At 37.8% G+C, this 25,005-nt stretch overlaps 1 protein-coding gene across 1 annotated transcript in view; it reads right to left on the reverse strand.

Annotated features, from left to right (window-relative positions):
- Positions 1-4,981: 4,981 nt before the first annotated feature.
- IL1RAPL1 (interleukin 1 receptor accessory protein like 1) overlaps positions 4,982-25,005 on the reverse strand; it is a 582,852-nt gene continuing 562,828 nt past the window's right edge. The window contains exons 8-10 of the mRNA XM_045855844.1: positions 22,180-22,323; positions 6,316-6,486; positions 4,982-5,878 (exon numbers count right to left, since the gene is read on the reverse strand). Coding sequence (XP_045711800.1) covers positions 5,160-5,878; positions 6,316-6,486; positions 22,180-22,323 — 1,034 coding nt within the window. The 3' untranslated portion in view covers positions 4,982-5,159. The remainder of the gene's footprint in view (positions 5,879-6,315; positions 6,487-22,179; positions 22,324-25,005) is intronic.

Raw genomic sequence — 25,005 nt, forward strand, 5'->3', positions numbered from 1 at the left:
ATGGTAGGAAAACAACAGTGCCTTACTTGACTTCCTTTAATGAACAACTCAGAAACATGAGTTTGTCAGTAGACTCACACACTATTCAGAGGAACATTTACTCAAGGGCAGGAGGAACTTTTTCTTTTATATATCTTATGTGTCTGTAATGGAGAGATGTTTCGCACTCTAAGCCTGGAAGGAAAAAAATGATACTCAATGGAAGGTTACAGATGAGTTTCTTCTTTTTCATCTGGGCACTTGCTATGCATGTGACTGAGGTTTAATGATGACAAAACATGCAAGTTTAGGATTAGGATGAACTATCCTCATCTTTCTCTTTACTGAAATTCAGGTCTTACAGCTCCTTGTACCTTAACTATCAATTTATCACAAACTTTCACTTGCTGTCAATGCCAAGTAAAAAGTAAAATTGTAAATAACCATCTCACTCCAGTTTATTCTCAGAATTCTTCATGTTGCCCCCAAAGTCATATCGTATATCCTGAAACTGGCAAAAGCCCAATTGCTGAAAACCAAGTATACAGCGAATTCCAAATCTTGGCATAAGAAAACTGGATCCCCTTGGAAAAGCGGTTCAAATGGTTGTTTCTTCTACTCTTGTACTAGATTAACTCTTCTTTGTTTTTTTTTGTGGTAGGAAACATAATTAAACCCAAAGCATAAAGAAACTTAATGAAAAAAGACATCATGCCAAATTACATGATTTCAAATTCCCCCAAACTATATTTTGGGTAAATTAAGAAATGAGTAAATTATCATAGTAAGTCACTTCTCATTTATCTGGGCCTGAATCACTTGTCATCAGACAAAGGTTTTCCTCACAATAAACCAAGTCTCCCATAGGTCGGGCATATTAGAGGAGGAAGCGCCTTTGTTTGTTAAAAGAACAATAAGCAGCCAGTGAATTTTCATGAATGAATGTGAGAAATAGCAGCCATAATGGTGCCCACAAATGATGTGGTTTATCTGAGTGCTGGTTTCTGAGACTGTGCTCTAAATACAAACATCAATAGTTTTTTAGGCGATGGATGTCTTTGACTCTGACATTCAGGAAAACATAGTTTGGCACACATTCACCATTTTGTCTGGAATTTCAAGGATTTCATGATTTCCTTTCATTTTTTTCATAGACTCAAGGGGTCCCTGAACCTGTTTGAGCTCTATTGTTCCAGATAATCAAAATTTGACTGTTAGTCACTGTCTTTGCTCAGAAGGTGGAAAGGGTTTGTGATAAGGCAAGGAAGAGCTCCGCTTCCATTGACAAGCTTCTCCTTTTAGGGAACTCAGTTGCATCATCAACTCTTTCAAATAACTGTCTATATTGTAAAAAAAACCTTTTCAGTGAGAAGGTATGTGTGTCCGTAGGTAGGATGTTTAACCCATTTAATATTTCACCTCTCTTTACCAGCTCTGAGAATAATGGGAATAATGACCAAACAAGTTCAGATCACAGACAGTAAGGGATTTTCCTCTTCTGCGTGTGTGCATTTCCTTAGTTCCATTCAGCCATTTTTCTTGTAGAATACCAATAGTCTTCTTTGAATTTAAGTACGCTTTTTTTTCTGGGACTAAAGATATAAACGTAAATGATACTTGAAAGAAAGGAAAGAAATTAAACACACGATAAAAAAATACTTCTTAGAGAAAGGATAACTAGAGTATCATTCCAGAATCAGAAAGTAATGTACAAATGTAGGAATTAATGTTTTCCTAGAAATGGTGATCTTAATTTACATAAATAGTATCTGTCGAAGTTAATGACTATTCTAGGATAAACAAAACTCACCTCGAGTTTAGGGATTGGCTCTCAGTAAATATTTCCTCTTGTTATAAAATACTAAATAATAAAGAAATAAAGAAGAAACCAGTATCTGGATATTTAAGATTAAGTTGATAGGGTTCAAATACAAACATTATCCAGAAAGTAATAAACTGAAAATGGTCGACGGTTTGTACTGGGTGTTTAGCTATAGAAATAGAGTAGGTTCAAGTCTCTTCACTTTTCGCATCTCAGATTTATTTCAAAGAATATACCTAAACTTAAATCAGCTGGCTGCTTGGGATACAAATTTCTTCTCTGCCCATAGGAAATCTAAGGAATGAATTCTAAATTAAATAATCAAAGATTTGAGCACCAGTATAAAGGGTAGGACACTCATAGGCAGCAAGTAGAGGTTACGTTAAAGAACCAGATGAACTCTTGAATCCATAATGTGTCACTTGGAGCCTGAGCTATGATGGACAAAACCAGGCAATACCAAACATCACACATGTCCAAGTTCACGGGACCATTCTTTCCCTCAGCTTGGCTAAATGTTCACACTTTCAACTGTGCTTTGAAAACTAGAATATGCTTATCCCCAACAGCCCCCACAGAAAAAAAAGAGAAGGATGAAACCTAAGCACTAGGGAAAATACATTTTTTTCTCTTTTTATTGTGAGTTCTAACATAAATTTTGTTAAACAGAGAGCATGTGAACACACGACAGTTTCCTTCATTTGTTCTCACATGGAGCTGATAGAGGGAATCTTGGGAGGAATGTTTCTAAAGCCATAGATAGCTTCTCCATTTATTTCAGTTTTAAAAATATGACAAAGCATTAGAGGAAAAATATTTCTTAAGTTGTGAGATATCAAATATTACCCATCAATCCCTGAATCATGCTATTCAAAGTGCTTAAATCTACACTAAAAATAGAACCAAAAGAAAAGAACTCCCAAGGCAGCTAAAGTAACACCTATGGATGCCTAAAATATGACTGTGGTGTGATTACTTCCTCTACATGTATTCCACACTTCCATCGTGCACTTAAAAAAAGAAAAAGAAAAAGAAAAAGAAAGAAACCAGACCACTGCCATGTTTACAGGTTTCTGAGCACTGGAGGGGGGGGGGGGGTCGAGAATCCAGTCCGATGAGATTCGCCCCCACCAGTCTCTGACAGGCGTCCATCGTACAAAGTAAACAACGGCTTTCTTGGATTCTGAAAATAACCCGATGTGCAAAGCTGACCTTAAAAGTTTATGCGTCCTTGCAGCTTCAGTTATGGTTTGTGAAAATGTGACACAGGTCCAAAGGGAGCAAGGGAATAAAGAACAGATTCTAGAGAAAGACCCAGGTGAGTCGTCAGGGAAATAAACTTTTTTTTCTAAGCAAAGAAAAATCAACGCACATCCCAAGGCTCCTTTACCTTGTCGCACAAATACGGAAAACTTTGTGTTGTTACAAAATTCTTAGACGTATCTCTTGGACATTTGCAATTCAATTTTACCCTCCCTGATGAATTCTGTTGAAGTGTATACTTTTTGTGGCCAACTCACACCTTAGAATTGTGACCAAAACTGTACACTTGTTTTGTTATTATAGGTGGTAGGAACAAACCAAACATATTATAGTCACTACACGAGCCACAGATGATGACTGGAATGGACGTTCCTACAAGGAGTCACTAAAGTAATGTAAAAGTTGTATTATCAGTGTTTTCATCACATTGTTTTTAACTAAAAGCTAATTAGGTACTATTTCCCTTCAACAATTCTGCCCTCTGCAAGTTCCTTTATGACTGATTTTGCATCGTCTTTAACATAAATATATATTAGCTGCTTATGTCACTGATTTCAAACAAAGCTACATGGTAGGGAGGAATTTTCTGGGGGAGCATCAGCTTTCTGTTTCTGAAAGACAGAATTATACAGTGAAAACAAAACTAAGTTTTTATACAGTGAAATTATTTTAAACACATTCTCACCTAATTTATAAAAACGTTTTGTGTAAATAATGTTTATTTTGAAAATACTGACTTCTGTAGGTATTCATATGTTCGACCTCCTGAGTTCTTACTGAAACACTGATATTAGTAAGTGTTGTTTATGTTCACAAACCGAAACCAAACACTTGATTCTAAATGTAGCATTGAAAAGTAAGTACAGTGAATTAACACTTAGTACAAGGGGACCCCATAATAAGTTTCACGGATTTGTTCTGACTCTTTAGAAAATAACACTTTGTATAATACAAGGTGACAAAACATATTTGATGACACATCCTGTCCTTCCCTTTGGTTTGGAAGCCTTCGGTGTAAATTTCCTTTTGACTTGTGTTGATTCACCCTTTTGAGTTAACTTGCCTGGCATTTGCACATAATCTCATTTGCAGAAAAAATATAGAGGGAAAAGAGGAAGTAGAATATTAAACAAAAACATCCACAAACACATTCATGCCTTTCCAGGAAGTGATCAAATATAGGGCTTAATTTTTTTTTGTTTTTTTTTGTCATTTTTTGTGTTTTTTTTGTTTCTTTTGTTTTGTTGTGTGTTTTTCTATATATATATATATTTATAGAAGGGTACAACAACTCATTTAAAAAATGGAAACAACACTCTTTCCCCCATTTTCATGCCCTTGATCTTCTCTTCTTAGCACGCTGTAGCGGTCACTGTCAAGTGACTAGCACTCTTTTGGGTCTGGAGTGTATTCTGACGAACAGTGAATTAAGTGTTAAGACAGTTAGACCCACCCCCACCCCTCCTCAGAGTTTTTACACATCATGCCGCCATTAGAAGGGTAGAGGTGAGGAATGAGGTGGGACAAGGCAGAGAGATTCAGGGCTCTGATTGGCGGGGCCCTTTTATGAACAAGTGTTCTTCTCATTTCTTTCCCCTCAAATGGCAATGCTGGCATTCGTCGCACTGCTCTCTGAAGGCCCACGTGGCCCTGCTGATCCCAGGTAGAACCCAAGAGAGGATCCGGTGCTCCTTGTCTCATCAGATTGATTTGTCCAAGCACCCCAAGGAAATGTTAAAAGCAAAACAAAATCAAGGAAAGGAAATGAAACCCATTCTGAAACTAAACTAATGAAGCAAAGAAGGGTTCTCTATCTATACATAAGTCTCTTCTTTAAAAAAATGTAAATTTACAAATTCCAATGACATATAAAACAAAGTCAAAAATGTAATGGGTCAGAGACATGGTAAAACAGGAAAACACTGATGCTACAAAGAAACTGCAAAAAACATATGTACAAGACCCTGTTTTTCCTCGTGTTCTAGAGATTGTAATGCATGTTTTTAACAGCAGCAGTCGAGGATTTAGTTCCAGGCACTGGACTGCAGACTCTACTCAAGCTCCCAGGGACGACGGGGTGTCCCTTGCTTTTCTGTCACCAAATCACACTGGATATACTGGTCTCCCTTGGCAACAGCGGCAGGATGGCACTGTTTGTGTGAGCCTCATCTGGATTCTGCTCCCTGCTCGATTTTGTCTGTGGCCGCTGCCCATTGATGAGTGTCATAGGGATGTTACAATAGGTATGCTGATTTCCTATGGAGGTAAGAGGCAGGGTGCCGGTAGGAGGTACGTCATACTCGTAGCTTCGGTAGTAGTGTTTCTGACGCATTTGTGAATGGTACGTGTTGTGAAAGGTGGAACGGAGATCTGGATGAGCCGTGGCTAGAGCTGTGGAGGTGGCCGCAGCCATGGAAATGGCCGAGACAGTCTGCAGCTCCCCAAAAGGCCCCTGCTCACTAACATCTAAAGCCTGCTCGTGCGTAATGGGTTCTATCCTCTTAAAAGGCATTTCATATTGTAAACGTTTCCAGAACTTAGAGTTCAACTTGTTGCATTTTGGTCCATGCCATTTAATAACCGTCAGGAGCTTGATGGTGTGCTTGAGGGCCTCCACCTCCTGGTAGTTCATAACTCCGCGGAGCTCACTGCATTCAATTAGAATCACTTTAATTTCCCCAGTCACAAGCATGTTTCGGAGCCTGGTCTCCAGCTCAAAGATGCTCCAGCCCCTTCTGACTACGTAATTTGGGGTCATGACAATAATCAGCCGCTTGCTTTGATCTACACACCTTGCTACATCTTCAATGTAGGCTACAAAAGAGAAGAAAGGTTTGTCAGAATGAGTAAATCCAACATACGGTCCAGAAAGCCCCAGAAGATTCTCTTTCACACATTAAATGAGAATTGGTGTTTGTTGAGAAGATGAAAATAGCCAATGATCACTCTGAATAAAGTGCAGGCTTTGCTTTTAATGTTAGAAATAATTTTCCAAGTACAAATCTCTCATTTGGTTTCTTTCAGTGTTAAGGCTCATCAAATGAGATGCTTTATAAAATAATGGAAATAGCATTCCTCAGACGTGTGAAAAATTAAGTTTCATATCAGCACATAATGACATTTCTTTCTTGAGAATCTGACACATACGATTTTGGAAGTAAAGAACCAGAAGGTAACACTACGTCTAGAAATGATGACTACACAGATAGACACACGAAGACACACACTCTCAGATGCAAACATGAACTTACTCCCAGTTGGGATCAAATCTCTGTCTGGTATAAACAACTTGTATCCATAGTGCTTTTCAAGCATATCAGGTAGGATTTCAAGAGCAAAGCGTTCTTCTTCCCCAGTCTCTTGATTCCACTGGTCAGGATCCACTTTGGTGTATGACAAGTATGCATCGTAATCTTTATTGTCTGTCAAAAACATTACAGAGGAAAGCTGAAGTCACTACTTCACAAAGAAACTACCAGGGCATGAAAACGTTCACCTCTTTTCACAAACATCTCCAAATGTCCCACTTCTGGGAGACTAGAGAAAGAAGCCCTTGTTAACTTTTCAATAACAAGTTCACAGTGCCAAATATTCTGGAGCTGGTTTGGAGCTGTAAGGGGGCACGTTTCCATTTTGCTGTTGTTGTGAAGGCGGCAGGAGAAAAATCAATAAAAAAAGGATACTATGTTAACTTCCAGCATTTTTTTTTGATGCATAGATCATAGAGAATCTTAACTGCTTATAAAAAGCCACATATTTGGATAGCGGGTGCTTACTCTAAATAATGGTTACACTTAATTAATCAATCAATCAATCCTGCCTTTAGGCATTTTATCCTGTTTGAAAAAAAAAAGAGAAACCTTCACCTTGCTTGACAGTGGGATATGTAATTTTTTACTGGAAGTCGGTTCTTGGATTTTGGGACTGAGGGTATTGTTACACTGAATTATTACAGAAAAAGCATATTGCTTTACTGATCCCCAGTTATTTTACATGTAAAATAAAGTCAAATTATTTCTCTCCATGTTAATCAGTTTGAGCATAAGAATCAAAAATGACAAAAAGTGAATGAAACTTGGTTCTAAAACCTGTTTCTTTCTCCATTCTTCCCCCCTTTTAACATAAAACTCTTCAAATATTTGATGACCACTCTCATGTAGTATCTTTATCCTAAATTTTTAAGAAAAACATCCCAGATTTCTCATTTATTGTTTGTAAGAACAAGAAGTCACTTATCTTCTGGATAGTCTCTCATTTGTCAGTTTCTTTTTGAGAACATGATACCAGAATTCATAATTCACCTCAATTTTAATTACTGTGTTTATGCTGAGGGAGGGTTCCTTAAGCCAGACTGTAAACTGTAGAATGATTTCATGCATATACTATTTTCTTTCTTGGAGCTTGTCTTCTCTGGTTTGCCCCACAGTTCTATAAAGTATCGAAGTTTGCCAGAATCTGGGATGTGTAATGACCAGAACCTCATTCTTTGCCCTTTATCTTTTCTAGGCTTAAAAATATTTGAAAACCAGACCATTATGAACACCAATAAAAACAGAGCACTTATGACTCAGAAGAAATGTTCACAATTGGTTCATCAATACTGGTAAGTCCTACCTGGGTATCGCTTTTGCTTACATGACATTGTCTGTCAGTTTTTAGTTCCCCTTCCTCTTCCACAGACGCCTCTCTTCCAACCCATAAAACACCATATTTCTCAAGATATTTTCTATAGCCTGCTTCATTTTTCTCTCAACCCACTTTCCTTTAAAAATCTCCTTTCTTTCCATAACATCAACAATCACATCTGTGTAGCTGCCTCCCTAACATAGATGTCCAATCCTGTTTTCTTTCTTATGAGCTACCTACCAACAGTCCTCTGCTTCTACCTGTAACTTGGACTCCTTAATTTGCATGTTCAGCATCACCTTACATTCCACATGCCCACAAAATAACAAGCTTCACATTGCAAAGCTCCATTCTCCATCTTTTATTTTACTTTAATTTTAATGACATAACAATCTTACTTCTTTAGTCTCCAAGCTTCAGATGCATGTCTCACTTATCCCTTTGCATTTACCAGTAATCTCATAGCCATTCCTAAGTCAGGCCATATTCATTTCTCAGTTGTTATAATTATTTTTGGTGGATACCCCTTCTCTGTTTCCTTCTCCTTCTGACCCATTCCACACAGAGTTACAGAATTTATGTTTCCAAAGCTCACCACTGATTATGTTTATGGTAACTTGAAAAGTATTTATGCCTATTCATTGTCAAAAACCAGCAGCTAAATGTGCAGTTTGTTTCCTTTGAATTTGAGTCTGATAGCTGCATTGGTGGAGGTCTCTTTTCCCAGGTATTGCATTATTGTCTTACATCATTATTTTATCTTCTTTCTTTGACCACACAATTCTCAACTCAGATATGTGACTAGAGTTTAGTAGATGCTCAAATATATGTGTTGATTAAATGAGTGAATGGCCATTCATTTGGGTATCACATGACTTATATGTCATAGTGCAGAGATTTTCTCAAGGCCTGGGCCATTTCCTAGGAGAGAAGCCTTTGGTGGTATATACTCCATGCTGCCTGGATGGATTCTGCAAGGAATTGCTAGGAGCTATGGGGGTGGAGTTTAGTGAGGCTCATTTAGAGTAGTCTTGAACTGTATTTTCTCACTGTGACTCAAGGGAAGGTCCTAGAGTCCCCGTGAACTCCTCTGGAAAAATTGTTTTCAGAGTTGAGCACGAATGACCAGATTTGGAGGGCTTGTTCAAATACAGATTTCCGGGCCCCACCCCCTGAGTTTTTCATTCAGAAGGTCTAAAATAGGTCCTGAGAATTTACATTTATAGAAAACTCTCAGGTAATGCTGCAGCAGATCCAAGGACCACACTTTGAGGAACTCTTTCTAGGATAGAATATAGGCATCTAGAAGTCTCAAAGACATCAAAGAGCTGCAGCTAGCAGCCAGGTAATTGACCAGAGCACCACAAAACCTAAACACTGCAGCTTTAGCTCCATGATAATTGGTCTTTACATGACCGGGCATGTGCTCTCAATAAAATAACTGAAACACCCAAAATAACTGAAACACACTTCCACCCAAAAGGGGATAGATTCTTGCCTAGAGGAGTATATACAGTAAGTATAGCAAGCTTAAGTGAACCTCAGGAATTGGTGCTATGGCCTCAGTCAGTTTGCTATGTCTTCATGTCATCTGGATGGATGTATAGCATTTAAGTGAATAATTCTCATATAAAAAGAAATTGCTCACATGCAGATTATCCTGGGATAAAAAGTGGCTACACAGACCCTTGTGAGCAGCTGCATCAGCATCCTCAAATCAATGAGACACTTGATTGATATCTAATTCCTCTCTTTTCCTACAGTCTACATCAGTTCAATAACGAACTAGACATTTATTTACCACCAAAAGCAAGCGCTGGATTTGAAAATTATCAGACTGCCAACACTGTGCCAGATACTACAATAAATTCAATAATGTGTTCTGACTCAGAATCATGGATTCTAAGGTGTCTGCCTTTTTCCCAACTACTAGCTGAAGATGAAGCTTGGGTGCTATCTCTCAGATTTTTTAAAAAAAATATCTGTAAGAATGTATACTGACTAGTCTGTATGAGCTTCATGTGGCTGGAGAAACTTTGAAAAATGACATTTTAGAACCATAGAAAAATTCTGTAGAGCTTTTTAAAGGATAGGTGATCTTTTAAAGTAAACTTAAGTTTATAAACAGCATAAAAATAGTTAGTCATCATTTGTAACAGCATGGATGGACCTAGAGGGTATTATGCTAAGTGAAATAAGCCAGGTGAAGAAAGGCAAATACCACATGATATAACTTGTATGTAAACTCTAAAGAAAAAATAAACAGACTTATAGATACAGAAAATAGACTGATGGATACCAGAGAGGAGGGGGGTTGGGGGTAAAAATGGTGAAAGAATTAAGAAGTACTAATTGGTTATAAAACAATCATGGGGATGTAGAGTAAAGCATAGGGATTTTACTCAAAAATATTATAATAAGTGTATATGATACCAGATAGGTACTAGAATTATTGGGGGATCACATTGTAAATTATATAAATGTCTAACCACTGTGCTGTACACCTGAAACTAATACAAAATAATGTTGAATGTCAACTCTAATTGGACAATTAATTAAAAATAAATAAATAGTCATATCAGGGTACTATTGAGTATATTTCTTATTCTGAACTTTATTCTCTAAGTAGCTTTTTCTCTAATTTTAACCTTCAACTACATTCTATTCACTGCAGAGATGGAAAACAGCTGATGTATATATTCTTTGTAATAACTTTCATAAACTCAAATATAGTCATTGATTTACTCTTTCCATGACTTTCAAGAGATTCTGACTGCTAGGTTTCACACACACAAAAATGAACAACAGGAGTGATGCCAGTAAACTGGCCAAATAAGACATTCTTTGCCTGTGTCCTCTCAGCCATGGTCCAGAGACAGTCTTGCCAACCTAGGGACCCATACAGTGACCAGGCAGGAGCCCTTCAAGGGACCTGGTTGGAAGTGTACCCATCCATATACCAGGTAGTAATAGGCCTGCTGACCGAGAACTCAACTGTGGGCCCTGAAGCACACACTTGTCCGAGTGACAGTCTACTGAACAGGTACTAGAAGCAGTCACACTCACTCAGACAGGATCCTTGTCTACCTAAACCCCTTGTAATGAGCCTGCCAAACACGGACCTTCCTGCAGACCCAGCAACAGCCTAAAAACTAGATCCAACCCAGCATGATTGCAATTCTAGAGGTAATCCCACTGACTTGGGAAACAGAAGAAGTTAATCTAGTGCAATCAGCCTGTAAGGACTAGACAAGGTGTTTGTTCCTTCAAATACGCAGACACCCATGCAAAGATACATGGATAAAGAAGACTCAGGAAAATATGACACCATTGAAGGAAAATAATAAAGCTCCAGTAAACATCCCAAAGAAATGGAGAGCTACAATTTTCCTGAGAAAGCATTCAAAATGATCATCTTAAAGAAATCCAATGCAATGCAAGAAAAACATAACCCAGATAGACAATTTAACAAAATCAGAAGAAACAATGCATGAATAAAATGAGTAGTTTAATAAGGAAATAGAAACAATTGAAAAGAACCAAGTGGAAATACTAGAGCTGAAGAATATGACAGAACTAAAAAAATATCAATAGATAGCTTCAAAAACAAACATGCTCATGCAGAAGAAAAAAACAGAGAACTTGAAGACAGAACATTTTAAATTAGATGGAGGAGCACAAATGTTTTTAAAAATAAAGAAAGCCTATGTGAACACCATCACATGGACACCATCAAGTGAACCAACTTCACATTATGGAAGTTAAAGAAAAAGGAGAAAGAAAGTGGCAGAGGGCTTATTTAAAGAAATAACTGAAAACTCCCTAAATCTTGGGAGAGAGGTGGACATCCAGGTACAGGAAGCTCAAAGGACCCCAAGCAAGATCAAATCAAATATGATTACTCTGAGACCCATTATAATAAAAATGCTAAATGTCATACTCTCCAGTTCCATCCATGCTGTCACAAGGTAGGAGTTCCTTCTTTGACTGAGGGAATGGGGGTGGGGGTTGGGATCAGGGGAGAGCAATGAGGGGGAAATTGGGATGACTGTAACTGAACAACAATAAAAGAACTGGAAAAAATGCTAAATGCCAAAGACAGAGAGAATTTTTGAAGGCAGCTAGACAAAAATGACTCATCACATGCACAGGAACTCTCGTAAGCCTGTCAGTGAATTTCTCTGTAAAAATCTTGCATACCAGAAGAAAGTGGGATGAATTACACAAAGTGATAAAAGAAAAAATCCCAACCAAGAACACTGTACTCAGAAAAAGTGTTCTTCAGAAATAAGCGAGAGATAAAGACATTCTGAGACCCACAAAAGTTCAGGCAGTTCATGAGCACTAGACCTGCCTTATAGGAAATGCTAAAGGAAGTTCTTCAAGTTAAAATGAAAGGACACTAAGTAACAGCATGAAAACATATAAAACATTAATATAAAACTCTATGGTAAAAGTAAATGTATAGTAAAATTCAGAGTAGCTTAGTACTGTAATGATGGTGTATAAATCACTTTTATCTATAGTACAAAAGTTCAAAAATTAATAATATTAAAATAACTAGATATAGTAATTTATTTTAATGAACACACAATATAAAAAAACATAAACTATGAGAATAGTGGCATCGAGTGTGGGGAGAGGAAAGTAAAAGTGCAGGATTTTTGTGTGCAATTGAAGGTGAGTTCACCCAATCAAGCAATGGGTCCAGTAGAATTTTCTCCTTCAATTGACTGAATTAACTACTGTATTTTTATAAAAATGTTTTTGAGGGGGAAAAAAGGTGTTTGGACTCTGAAAAGTTAGAAAATAAAAGAGTTTAAAATATTATTAGTAAGAAATCTTGATTAGCACAGGATACATGGAACTGTGTTATCAGGAATGAAAAAGTGATTTTGAAAAATGATAAATACTTTTCTCTTTGACAAATGAGAGGATATTAGTCAGTGCTCTTTAGGTGGCTTAAGAAATCAAAAGATCCGTGGATTATTTATTTATTAAAATTTTTATTTATTTATTTTTAGAGAGAAGGGAAGGGAGGGAGAAAGACAGGGAGAGAAACATCAATGTATGGTTGCCTCTCACACAGCCCCTACTGGGGATCTCGTACGCAACCCAGGCCTGTGCCCTGATGGGGAATAAATCCAGCAACCCTTTGGTTCACAGGCCAGCACAAGCCACTGAGCTGCACCAGCCAGAGCAGATCCATGGATCTTTTTAGAACAGCTTTTAAGAAAATGTAGATTTAAGGCTCCCTTCTCAATATGCAGGTAGTGGCTCTATTGGATCTGGGCTAGGAAAGAGATTTAGTGACAATATAAATGTCTTGAGATTGACATTTGGGTCTTTGGGAGATTTTAACCTTTAAACACCTATTGAATAGTTGAGAGATGATATTGGTAGCTGGTCATTTTTTCTCAAATATTTATGTCACATACATGAAAAAGGCCAGTGACAGAGGCCATCATTCAACAAATGGGTTACCACAAGGAGACTGGAGGAGGTCTCAATGATGAATTTCATTTTTCATCTTAAAAGGCAATATTTTATGTTTGCATGTGGCATGTTAGCACAGAAACATATCATCATTAAAATTAGCATTGATAAAATTTGAATAAAAAAGTTGTTAAAAATTAAGCCACATTTCTGTTTGGTGTCTCAGATTTGCCTTCATATGCTTTCTAACATTTCCAAGATATATTTTTTCAATAAAAAACTCTGTAGAAATCAATGATATAGTCTTGAATAAAAAATAGACCTATAATCAGTACATTTTATGACTATCAAATGTCATTGTTTTAGTACATTTTACCTTTCACTTTATTTCTGCCTTGTGATGTCTGACAATTATTTTCCAAAATAAAGCTGCTTTAGTTTTGCACTTTGAAATTTTTGCATTATTCTAGTTTATATTTTTTTTCTCATTTTTGTAATTTATTTACAGGGAGTGCTTTGGGAACAAGCAATGCTTTGGTACATGTTTTGTTATTTGGTACTTTTCTGAACTATTGAAATCCATAGGGTCTCCAACACTGAAATGTGGCACTAACTTAAATATGTGGCACTAACTTAAATATGCACTTAATGGTGTAATATACTGAAGGAAAAAAAGCAGCTGAGCTGTCAAATCTTGCCTGCCATTATTTTTCTTGAGCTCATTTGATGTTTCCTGATCTATAAAATAGCACCTTTCCAAAGGAGATATCTAGGATTAAGTGAGCCCCCATCATATAGCAAATTTCTTGGTACAAAGTAGGTGTTCAGTAGACACTAATTTCCTTAAGAGGTCAGTGGGCAGCATAGATGTTAGAAGTCTTAAGAGGGTGAAGAGTTAGCAGAGTGATATATAGGGAGCACAGGATTTGGGATAAGAAAACTAGATTCCTACCAGTTAACAGCTTACAACTGGGCACATTGTATACCCAAAACAACTACAGGTCTCGCCTTCTGGAACTCAAACACACATTTTGGATTGTTAATGTATATGCAAATGATCTAATCATCAGCACCTAAAAACAGAAACAAAACCCCATAGGGCTTCTAAATTATTTTCAGAAGTATTGTGTTTCACTGATGCACATGAGGACACTAATTCATGAAACGATGAATGGTAACCTTATAATTGAAAATGAAAGAAAAATAAACTCTGTGGCCTAAGACTGCATAGATACCAATTTGTTTCTTATACTTGAAATGGAACAGCTGTTCACATTTTCCAAGGGTTGAGGGGTGAAGATTATAAAAAATTGCCCTAACTCATTTTGTCTAATACCTGTAATAACTCCCAAAGTAAAACTAGTGATCTTTTTCTTTATCTTGAAACTAGGAATTGTATTAGCATTTATAGTGTTCTTACGAGCTTATGCTGCCATCATTATGACTTATCATGCCCTTTATACTGCATAGTCGGAGGTATATAAACAAAAATGAAACCACAACAGTTTGCACTCTAAGAAAAACAAACATAAAATGGAATCACTTGTCTTGCACTAGAACCTTCTCCCAAAATGAAGTCTTAAGCCTGTTCTTACAAGTTACATCCTAATGAAAACTGATGCAGTACCTTACTGACATCTACCAATATAATCATGATGTAAGCGTTGCTACTTGCTGTTTTCTTCTATTAACAGACCACCTATAAGTTTACAGCCTTGTTTTTCTTTAAATAGCAATTATATCTTATATTTACAGAGCCAGTTCTAAAATCTAGACACCTTTGTAAACTTTTGGAAGTAATAACTCTTTTCTTCATGACTTTGTCTTTGAGCCTTCCTTTCACAGAAGTAAAGAGAGATATGGAATCTTGAATTCACAATGCCCTACAAGTGGTAAGCATTCACAAGTAAATGCTCATTACTCGAAGTGAAAAGAGCTATAATGACAATGTGTCTGTAGAGTCATTTTAGTATCAATGAAGGAGAAAATAATCAGACCTTGAAATCATGAGGGAAATCTTTATAAGTTACAGGGAAAACATGAACTGTGTATAAGAGACAGAAAGAGAAGGGAGGAAGAAGAAATAGAAAGGAAGGAAGAAAGGATTATAGCTATACAGACTCTTAACTACAGTGCCAGGGAATCCCTAGGCAGAGGCATGGAGAAGCAAAGGAGTGTGATGGTATTAGGATAACTATGTTTTATTTGTAATTATTCCAACAAAAACAATGAGACCCTGTGTTAGTGTAAGTTCTGCTCTAGAGACAGTAGGTTATCTTTATCAGGATAGTTGGCCAGCATTTAATTAGAATAAGGCAACACTCCAGAGGCAGCCACTATAAGCACTTCAACTATATTTCTGAATCAAAAGTAGATTCCTTGTTAATTAGCAAACTGGATATTAGAAATCAAGTTTCATTGCTAAAATTAGTGGCTTTTTACTAAGTATAACAGATCTTGGAAATGGACCCTTCATTGTAAAATCAGTGCTATTCAAGACATATGGATTATTTAACATAATTTAGAGGCACATCCACCACTACAAGAATGTAGTGGGGCCAGTGGCCTTCCCACTTAGAGAAATTATTCCAGGCTTGATTTTGTGGCCTAGGACAGGCACCCCATGATATCCCACAGTGGCATGTTGATTATTTTGAATTAAAGTTAAGAAATTGCCAGTTCAAGAACCCTCTGATCTCTGTCCCCCTAAAAGCAGGAGATAAAAATCTCCCATGTGAAAGATATCTCCCCCACACCTGGAAGACATCACTTATTGCTGGAGTTAATCAGCAGAGAGCCCAAGAATCTGCATAAACAAACCTTGTTGCTTCTTTTCTAATTAACTATTTTGTTTAAATTTCTCATTCATGAATACCTAAATTTAACTTCAATTCCTTTCTAATAAGCACTAACTTTTTTTCTCCTAACAATTTTTCACAAACTTCTTTGCCTAAAATGCATGGTTTGATCATTTCTTTGAGACTCAATTCATGATCTGAGAATCATACTATGATCCTTCCACTCAGACATATTCCATTGTTTTTTTCTATTGTTAACCTAGTCTTGTGTTAATTTTATTATCTTATCATTAGTTCAGCCATAAGAACTAAAGAAGGATGGGGGGGGGGATTCATGGCCTGTGTCTTGATGGAGAATATCCTTGGATGTCATTAGATAGTTAGCCTAGTCCTCCCACTGGAATATCATATTTTCTCAAGGAAAACTTTCCTGTAAGGTTTTTTGGAGGGAACATGACAGAGTGAATATCTTCAAGATTACAGGATGGTTTACACACTTGTTTGTTAATAGATGCAAATATATGCAACAGAATGTGTCCAAATTCTCTTTTATTATATTATGGAATCAAGGTGGTGGGGGAGTAGCTAATCTTCTCCCACCCCTAACCATTATTGTTACCTCATTTACCCAAACAACCTGAAAATTATGCATGATGCCTTGTCTTGGGTCATTCAATAGCTGTGCTTGGGTAAAGGACAGCATATGCCCCTCAATGGAGCTCTTCATGGTCAGATTCCATGGGGGTGGCAAGTTGCAAACAAGTTGGGTCAACATAGAGGCATACTTTCTTTCCCCAAAGAATCACAGTAAATTTGTACTGAGAAAGAGAAGTCTGCCGAGTATAAAGGATATAATGGAGGGCTAGAGAATGACGGCCAAGAGGGTGGTATAGGAGGCTTGGACAAGGCAGTTACAATGAAAAGGGAGGGAAAACTCTATTTTCAACGGGTAAAATTAACTGGCCTTGGTGATTAATTGGAATTGGCAAATGAGGAGAAAGAGAAGCAAATGAGGTAGAGGATGATACAAAAAAATGAGATTTAAAAAGACAGGATGAAAAGAAATAAGTGTGGAGGATGACTTAACAGCTGGGTTTGGCTCTCTCCAGATCTTTGGGACTTATATGATGGAAATAGCCAATAAGCTATACAAGAAAAAAATGATTCTGAAACAAGAGAATTCAGAAATGGACGTTAAGATTTAGGAGTTATTTGCGTGTAAAGGCAACTGAAGATAAGGTTGTAAGTAAGTATAATCCAAAAGGGAGGTGTTGCCTAGTTAGAAGCACTAAGGCCTGAGTACAGGGGTAACAACAACAAAATATAAACTTATGTAGGGGGCAGGAAGTGATAGAGAGCAAAGCAGTATTATGTTCTATCTTGGAAAAATCAAATCCTTCTGATATAGAACTGATATAGTCAGGTGATACCTACTGTAATAGCCTACAAGGAACTGGCTGATTGTATCTCTGATGCCAAATATTCCTCCCCTAGTCTGATACAATGGCTGAAATTGTTCAGATTTGGAGTTCTTTAGACCTGGGTTTAACTTCTATCTTTCTGGTTGTGTGATTCTTTCAGTATCAATAACGTAGTCAACACTGCATTTGCTATTTGATAAATACTCAACAAATGGTCAGTGGATCTGTTATAATTATATCACCATAGTAAGACATTACTTCAAAATATTAGCTAAAGTTTTCTTTTCCTGTTCTTCTTCACACTCTTTGACTTTCTTTACTTCCAAAATTATTTTATGTATTCCCATTACAGGGGAGGTAAAAAGGTAGTCAAGGTAAAGAAGACATTGCTAAGCTTTGACTTTCAAGTTACATTTTTTAAAAAGCCAGGTCAAGAATATAGAAAGCCCAGGGTCTCTTCTCAACACTCATCTTTTCTTCAGAAGATTATAGGACTTCAGGGAGAGCCAGGAAAAATGGGAATTTGATAATGGGAAGATTAGATAATGATTTGACCAAGACAGCATGTGTGGAAGGATCCAAGGGGATGTGACTAAGGTTTATAGGCATCTAAACCATCAGAATCTTTTATCATTTAGAACATAACAAATAAAAACTACTGGAAATTGATAGTTTGGGTAACATCATTCATGTCATTCAGAACACAAAGTAAAACATATTCAAAATAGAGTTCATAGATCAAGTGAGAGTGGTTTAGGTAATCTGCTCTTTCAAATATCTTCTATTGTGCTAATTGTGCAAACAATACTAACTCTTTAGATTATAATGAACATACTAAATTTGTAAAAGGTTAAAAATGATATGGCCTTAAGACTTCTGGTGAAGATGGTGGCGTAGGCAGACATAGCTCGCCTCTTCTCACAACCACATCAAAATGACAAATAAAATACAGAACAACCATCACTCAGAATCATCAGAAGTCTAGTGGAATAGAAATCTAACAACTATGGAATTTAAAAAACCACACCCATCCAGACTGGTAGGAGGAATGCAGATGTGGAACAGGTGGTCCCTCACTCATGTGCAGTGGACAAAACTTTGGGATGGATATGTCAGGAGTGAGGAGTCCTAGCCCCACACCAGGGCTGCCAGCCCAGGGTTCCAGTGCCAGAAAGATAAGTCCCCACAACTTCTGGTCACAAAAACCAGCAGGGATTGAGTCAGTGGAAGAAATTTCTGGAGCCCCAAGCAGTTCCTCTTAAAGAACCCACACACGGACTCACCTACTCAGACTCCCTCTGAGCTCCAGTGCTAGGGTAGCAGCTTGAAAGGCGCCAGTGGTATACAGGAAAAAACTGAAGTGTCTGGTTTCCAGGTGAGCAGAGGCCATTGTCCATTTTCTAAACACTCCACCCACAAAACTGGCAAGTGGGTGCTGTATCTGAGACTCCATCAACCTGGCTAACACTGTTTGACACACCTTAGAGATTCCCGGAGATTCCCAGAGACTCTGCCACACTCAAATTACAGGCCCACCCAAGCTACTTTTCCATATGAATGGCTGGTCTTGGCTCCTGCTTCACAACTTCCTAAGTCCTCTCAAACAAGCAACAGCTGGTCTCAGTGAGTCCCAGGCCTGGCACTAGCAGCAGCCAGCCTAGATTCACAGCTTGGCTTCACCTGGGAATCTCCAAGCCTGGCAGAAGTAGCAGCCATCTCAGATTGCTTTATAGCTCAGGCAGGGTGGCCCCAGGCAAAACACATGTGAAGGCCGACCTTGGTCTGCACCACCTGGGAAACCCCAGGGCCAGCACACGCAGTGGACAGCTACAGACCACATCACAGCACCACCACCCTGCTCCTATATGGTTGGTCCTCCATTGAGGCTGGGGGTTGGTGGTCAGTGGTTATACAGGCAGTCCTTGCAGCTGACCAGCCTAGGTAAACCCTTCCTATTGATCTGCCAACAGCAACCAAGGCTCAAATATAATAGGAGGGTGTACTTAGCCCACAATGAAGGGCGCACCTCCAGTACCCAGCTTGGGTGATAGGGGAGGCTGTGCCACTGGACCCCACAGGGTGTCTACTACATTAGGGTACACAATCAAGATAGGGAGTCAAAGCAGCTCTACCTAATACATAAAAACAAACACAGGGAGGCTGCCAAAATGAGGAGACAAAGAAACATGGCTCAAATGAAAGGACAGATCAAACTCCAGAAAAAGAGCTAAGCAAAACGGTGTTAAGCAATCTGTCAGATGCAGAGTTCAAAACACTGGTTATAAGGATGCTCAAGGAACTTAGTAAGAATCTCAACAGCATAAAAATGATTCAATCAGAAATGAAGGATTCCCTAATTGAAATAAAGAACAATTTACAGGGAAACAATGTAGAATGGATGAAGCCAAGAACCAAATCAATGATATAGAACATAAGGAGGCAAAAAACAACCAATCAGAACAACAAGGGAAAAGAAAGAAACCCCCAAAATGAGGACAATATAAGCAGCCTCTGGGACAACTTCAAGCATTCCAATATTCGCATCAGAGGAGTGCCAGAAGGAGAAGAGAGAGAGCAAGACATTGGAAGTCTATTTGAAAAAATAATGAAAGAAAACTTCCCTAATTTGGTGAAGAAAATAGACATGGCAGTCCAGAAGGCACAGAAAGTCCCAAATAAGATGGATGCAAAGAGGCCCACTCAAAGACACATCATAATTAAAAGGCCAAAGGTTAAAGATAAAGAGATAATCTTAAAAGCAGCAAGGGAAAAGAAGTTAGTTACCTACAGGGGAGTTCCCATAAGACTGTCAGCTGATTTCTCAAAAGAAACTCTGCAGACTAGAAGGGACTGATAAGAAGTATTCAAAGCCATGAAAAGCAGAGACCTACAGCCAAAATTTTTCTACCCAGCAAAGCTATCATTTAGAATCGAAGGGCAGATAAAGAGCTTCCCAGACAAGAAAAAGCTAAAAGAGTTCATCATCACTAAACCATTATTACATGAAATGTTAAAGGGAATTATTTACGAAAAAGGAGATCAAAACTATGAACAATAAAATGGCAATAAATACATATCTATCAACAATTGAGTCTAAAAAACAAATAAGCAAACAAGAAGAAAAGAGACAGAATCATGAATAAAGAGAGTGTTTTGATGGTTGCCAAATGGGAGTGTGGAGAAATGGGTGAAGAGGTGAGGGGATTAAGTAGCACAAATAGGTAGTTACAGGATAGTCATGGGGATGTAAGGTACTGTATAGGATATGAGAGTAGCCAAAGAACCTATACTCATGACCCTTGGACATGAACAATGGTGTGAGGATTGCCTGAGGGAGTGGGGAGTACTGGGTGGAGGGAGGTAATGGGGGAAAAGTCAGGACAACTGTAATAGCATAATCAACAAAATATAATTTAAAACTATGGACTCAGTGTTCAATAAAATAAAGGCTTTGGAAATTGGCCTATTTTCAAATCCCATCTTGGCCACATACAGTAATACTTGTGTTATCTTCCTCAGTAAGACATTTAACTTCCAGGAACCTCAGTTGCCTTATCAGTAAAATGGAGATGATAATTGATCTCAGAATTTTTTGAGGCTTAGCAAGAATGATTTTAAGAATTTCTAGCACATTCCTTGGTACCCATTCAACAACAGCTCTGACATTAACAATTTTCTCATATTCTTTCAAGCAGTGACAAAAAATTACTACTTTGTATGAATAGGCAAGAAAGTTAGGAACAAAGAACAAATAGGCAAATTAGCCCTTAAAATAAAAAAAAATAGTTCTGCTACAGCACCGACTTCACCCTAATGGAAAGGGGAAGTTAAATAGAGAGGAGTGTTAGGGATGTTGATTAAACTGCTTTCCTTCACAAATCTGACCATGTATAGTTCTACTTGGGGATTTATTCCAGAGGACCCTGGCAATGTGGCAGTGTGGGCAATTGCTTCATCCTCCTTTGTATCATTTAGTGCAAAACAGACAGTCAGTGAAAAAGAAAGTGTATACGTATGGTCAAGAAACCTTTAGCATCTGCACTGTTTATTGTCAATTTGCATATACTTTCTATATTACGAATTTACCTTATATATGAATCACTTTCAAATGACCAAGAAGGAAAAAACTTAAGTCCTCTAATAGGTGGTTTAAGGAGCCCAAGAAATTTCCTGTTAGATTATATGCATATTTATGACTGACCAGAGACAAATAACAATTACCATTTCTATGAAAATAATATTTACCTGTCCAATTTGAGTCGAACTATTAGGTGTACAATCACGAAAACAATGTGCTCGTGCACTTTCCTATCTGCTGGTCCACACTTGGAACGAAAATTAGCTTGTCTAAATATAGCTAAATAAACAGGACTGAAAGACTGCTGGGTGAATTCTAAAATATTCAGTACAGTTTATTATAACTGATCAGTTTAAACAAGGTACAAATTGAGATTCACTTCAAACTACTAGGCTAGGGAATACAATTAAAAGAGACACTCTTTACCTATACAAAAGTAAAGCTGGCCTTTCAGTACTGATTACAAGGTGAGAGAAAATGAACACTGATAGCATTGCAATCAGCATTTGTAATTCGCAAGTGCTGTGTGGAATACAAGTCCAAAAAGGGTAGGTATTGCTTTACAATTTTCAGAGGAAAATACCTATTGGCTCCAAAGCATCGCACACACAGTTCCATATAAAAAATGAAGTTATAAACTGAACATGGAAAGACTATAAGAGCTGTCGTCAGTGGTTATGCGGGTAACGTTTCTTTCCCCTTAATGAAACCAGTAAGAACACTCAGGAAAATATTAAAAGAGGGAACTCTTCTTACCTCCATCCAGCTCCTCAGTCCCAAAATGATTCCTGTAGAAGAGCATGATTTCTATTTTGTAGCACTTGTAGATGGTCACCAAACAAACAAGCAGCAAAAGGATAGCACCAAGCCCTCCAGCGAGTTCAACCGTGTACATCAGCTCTAGAAAAAACCCCACAAGGTAGAATTAGACTATTTTCACATTGAAAATCATACATTCAACTTGATTTCACAGTTTTGTGGGTGAGACCAGATATGGGCAATGAATCACCCCAGCCCCTTCCCCTTTTGCAGGAAAATTTAACCTTTGGATAACTTTCTAGTTTTGTTTCCTTGGTAACCAGGTGAGGTGGCATGTGGTAACTCTGTTGCTAAGCAACATTGCTTATGGTAAAAATGAACCTGTGTTGGTAGATTGTATTTGGACGGAGAGAATTATAAATACCTGTTTGGAAACTCTAACTTTTGGCTTGCCTGAGTGCAGTAACTCAGATACAAACATATCCCTTGTAGGAATTTTGCAAGGTATGCTTATAGTGTTGGTATCTGTTGCTATGAAACTTTTCAGCCAGGATGGCTTCTTAACTCGCCCAATGTGAATCTTTATCTTTCTCTCCTGAGCTGACACCTGGGGACTGGGGCTGAGGGGAGATGAGGAGTGACAAAGCACAGTTTCTGAAGGGTAGACTGGACTGTTGCAGAGAGTGTTGGGTAGACCATGTAATCAATACTGTCTCTTGGCTCTTGCCAGGAGCGATGACTCTTGTCCTATACCTTTCTGAATAAAGTGGCGCCACAGTCTTGGAGGCTAAATGCTTACTAGGGTTGATTAGAAGTAGCCCACCTAGTGGAAGTTACACCAGACTATGCTGGAAGTATTTTCCTCTCACTAAGCTACTTAAAAGGTTATTCTTTTTCTTTGTTTCCCCCTTCACTAGGCACGTTACTACATTCTATCCGAAAAAAAGAGATTTTTCTGGTCATTCATAGCACACAAGTTTTCTTACTCCTATTAATATCTACATTACATCAAAACTTATCAGGCAATTTGGGGGATAAAATATCCACTTCTTTTTTCCTCCTTTAGGATTCATGGACATTGTAATGAATTCAAGGCTTCTGTTATTTAAATATTAGGCTACAATGCACAGACTTTGAAATTCGCTGTAACTGATTGCCTATGTCTGCAGGTTGTTCTTAATCATCATAGTCCAAATGTCATCGATGGGTAGCCACCTTGAAAAGTACTGTTGTCTTCCATTGTCATTCAAGATAAATAATCCTGAAATAATGGTTCTACAATAATGGTATTTTTGGTTTTGTAATTTAGACTTCACCAGTGGGCTATCTAATTTTGTAACAGTCAATGTAGGCTTAGATTGAGAATGTTCATATATGATTTTGTGGTGATGACTACTCTTGGGTTACGAGATCATTGCTGAGAGGTCATAATGAATGGGGTGAAATCACCATGGGCGCAGTGCAATATCAGCAGTAAATAAACTGAAAAGTGTGGCTATCACTTCCTCACAAGGATATTGTGTGTGTGTATGTGTGTGTGCATGTACTTGCACGTGATGTCGCTTTTCTTGTGACTGCAGGGAAAACCTCAGCCAAACTTCTCATTTCCTAGTCCTTCATTTCTAATTCAACAGTTTAATAAATAAACACATATAACTGCTGTTTAATCAAGTGTGTTTTCCTGTTATTGAAATTAAAAGGGACATAGAAGAAAGTCTTGGAAAAAGTGATTGGATTTTATGTACTTAAGAGAGAAAAATGAAGTGAGCTATTAAATCTTTTAGAGTCTAAGTAAATTAAAATGAAGTATGAAAGGCTGAAAAGAACCTCCAGGAAATTTAATATTTTATACTTATAAATATCAGACAGCTTTATCTGCTGACTTTTGTGAGGGACTACACAAAATAGTACTACAAATGTACCAGCAATGGAATACCAAACATTATTCAGCATAATGTTTTCCCAATACTGTGTGAACAGAAAGGGTAAGTGGGTAGATAGTTCTGTGGGGTACATTGAGTCTTGTTCTCTCAGGATGTGTGTTCAACTCCACCACCCGTAGGAGCCTGCGTAAAACTTATGCCCATAGGCTAATTTATCTATTAGAAAAATCTGCTTTAAATTATAGCGAATATGATGGGAGAGATAAGCTGGACTATGCCTTCTTGTAAGATCCATTCCATTTTCTAATTTAATACATTAAACACTTGGAATGTATCACTAAAATGTCTTGCGGGAGAAAATAAATGGAAAAGTAATGGAGAACACCTAACTTCCATTCCCAAACATTGCTAGTGGTAGTGCTTAATGGTCTTACTCTATGAAAATATTTGGGGTAGTTTCTAATGAATTTCAATATGAATGTACCCTAATTAGCACTAATTATACTCCTAAGTATTTCCAAAGGAAATATAAGCAGAGGTCCACAGGATGTGTACAAGAATGTTCAGGGTAGTCGTATTCAAAGAAGCCACAACTGGAAACAACCCAAATGCTCCTTAACAGGAGATAAAGAACAAAGTGTTGTGTGTCCAATGATGGAACATACTCAGCAGCATGAGCAATGAAAACTACTGATACACGTAGCACGTGTGAATCTCACAAAACGATGTTAGGTAAAGGAAGCCAGGCACAAAGTAATACTTTTGGAACAATTCTATTTTTTATATTTTTAAAGATTTTATTTACTTATTTATTTATAGAGAGGGGAAGGGAAGGAGAAAGCGATGGAGAGAAACATCAATGTGTGGTTGCCTCTCACATGGCCTCACTGGGGACCTGGCCTGCAAGCCAGGCATGTGCCCTGACTGGGAATCGAACCAG

The sequence above is a fragment of the Phyllostomus hastatus genome, unplaced genomic scaffold (genome assembly GCF_019186645.2).
Source record: "Phyllostomus hastatus isolate PE091 unplaced genomic scaffold, TTU_PhHast_1.1 phas_scaffold_12, whole genome shotgun sequence".
Lineage (NCBI taxonomy): Eukaryota > Metazoa > Chordata > Mammalia > Chiroptera > Phyllostomidae > Phyllostomus > Phyllostomus hastatus.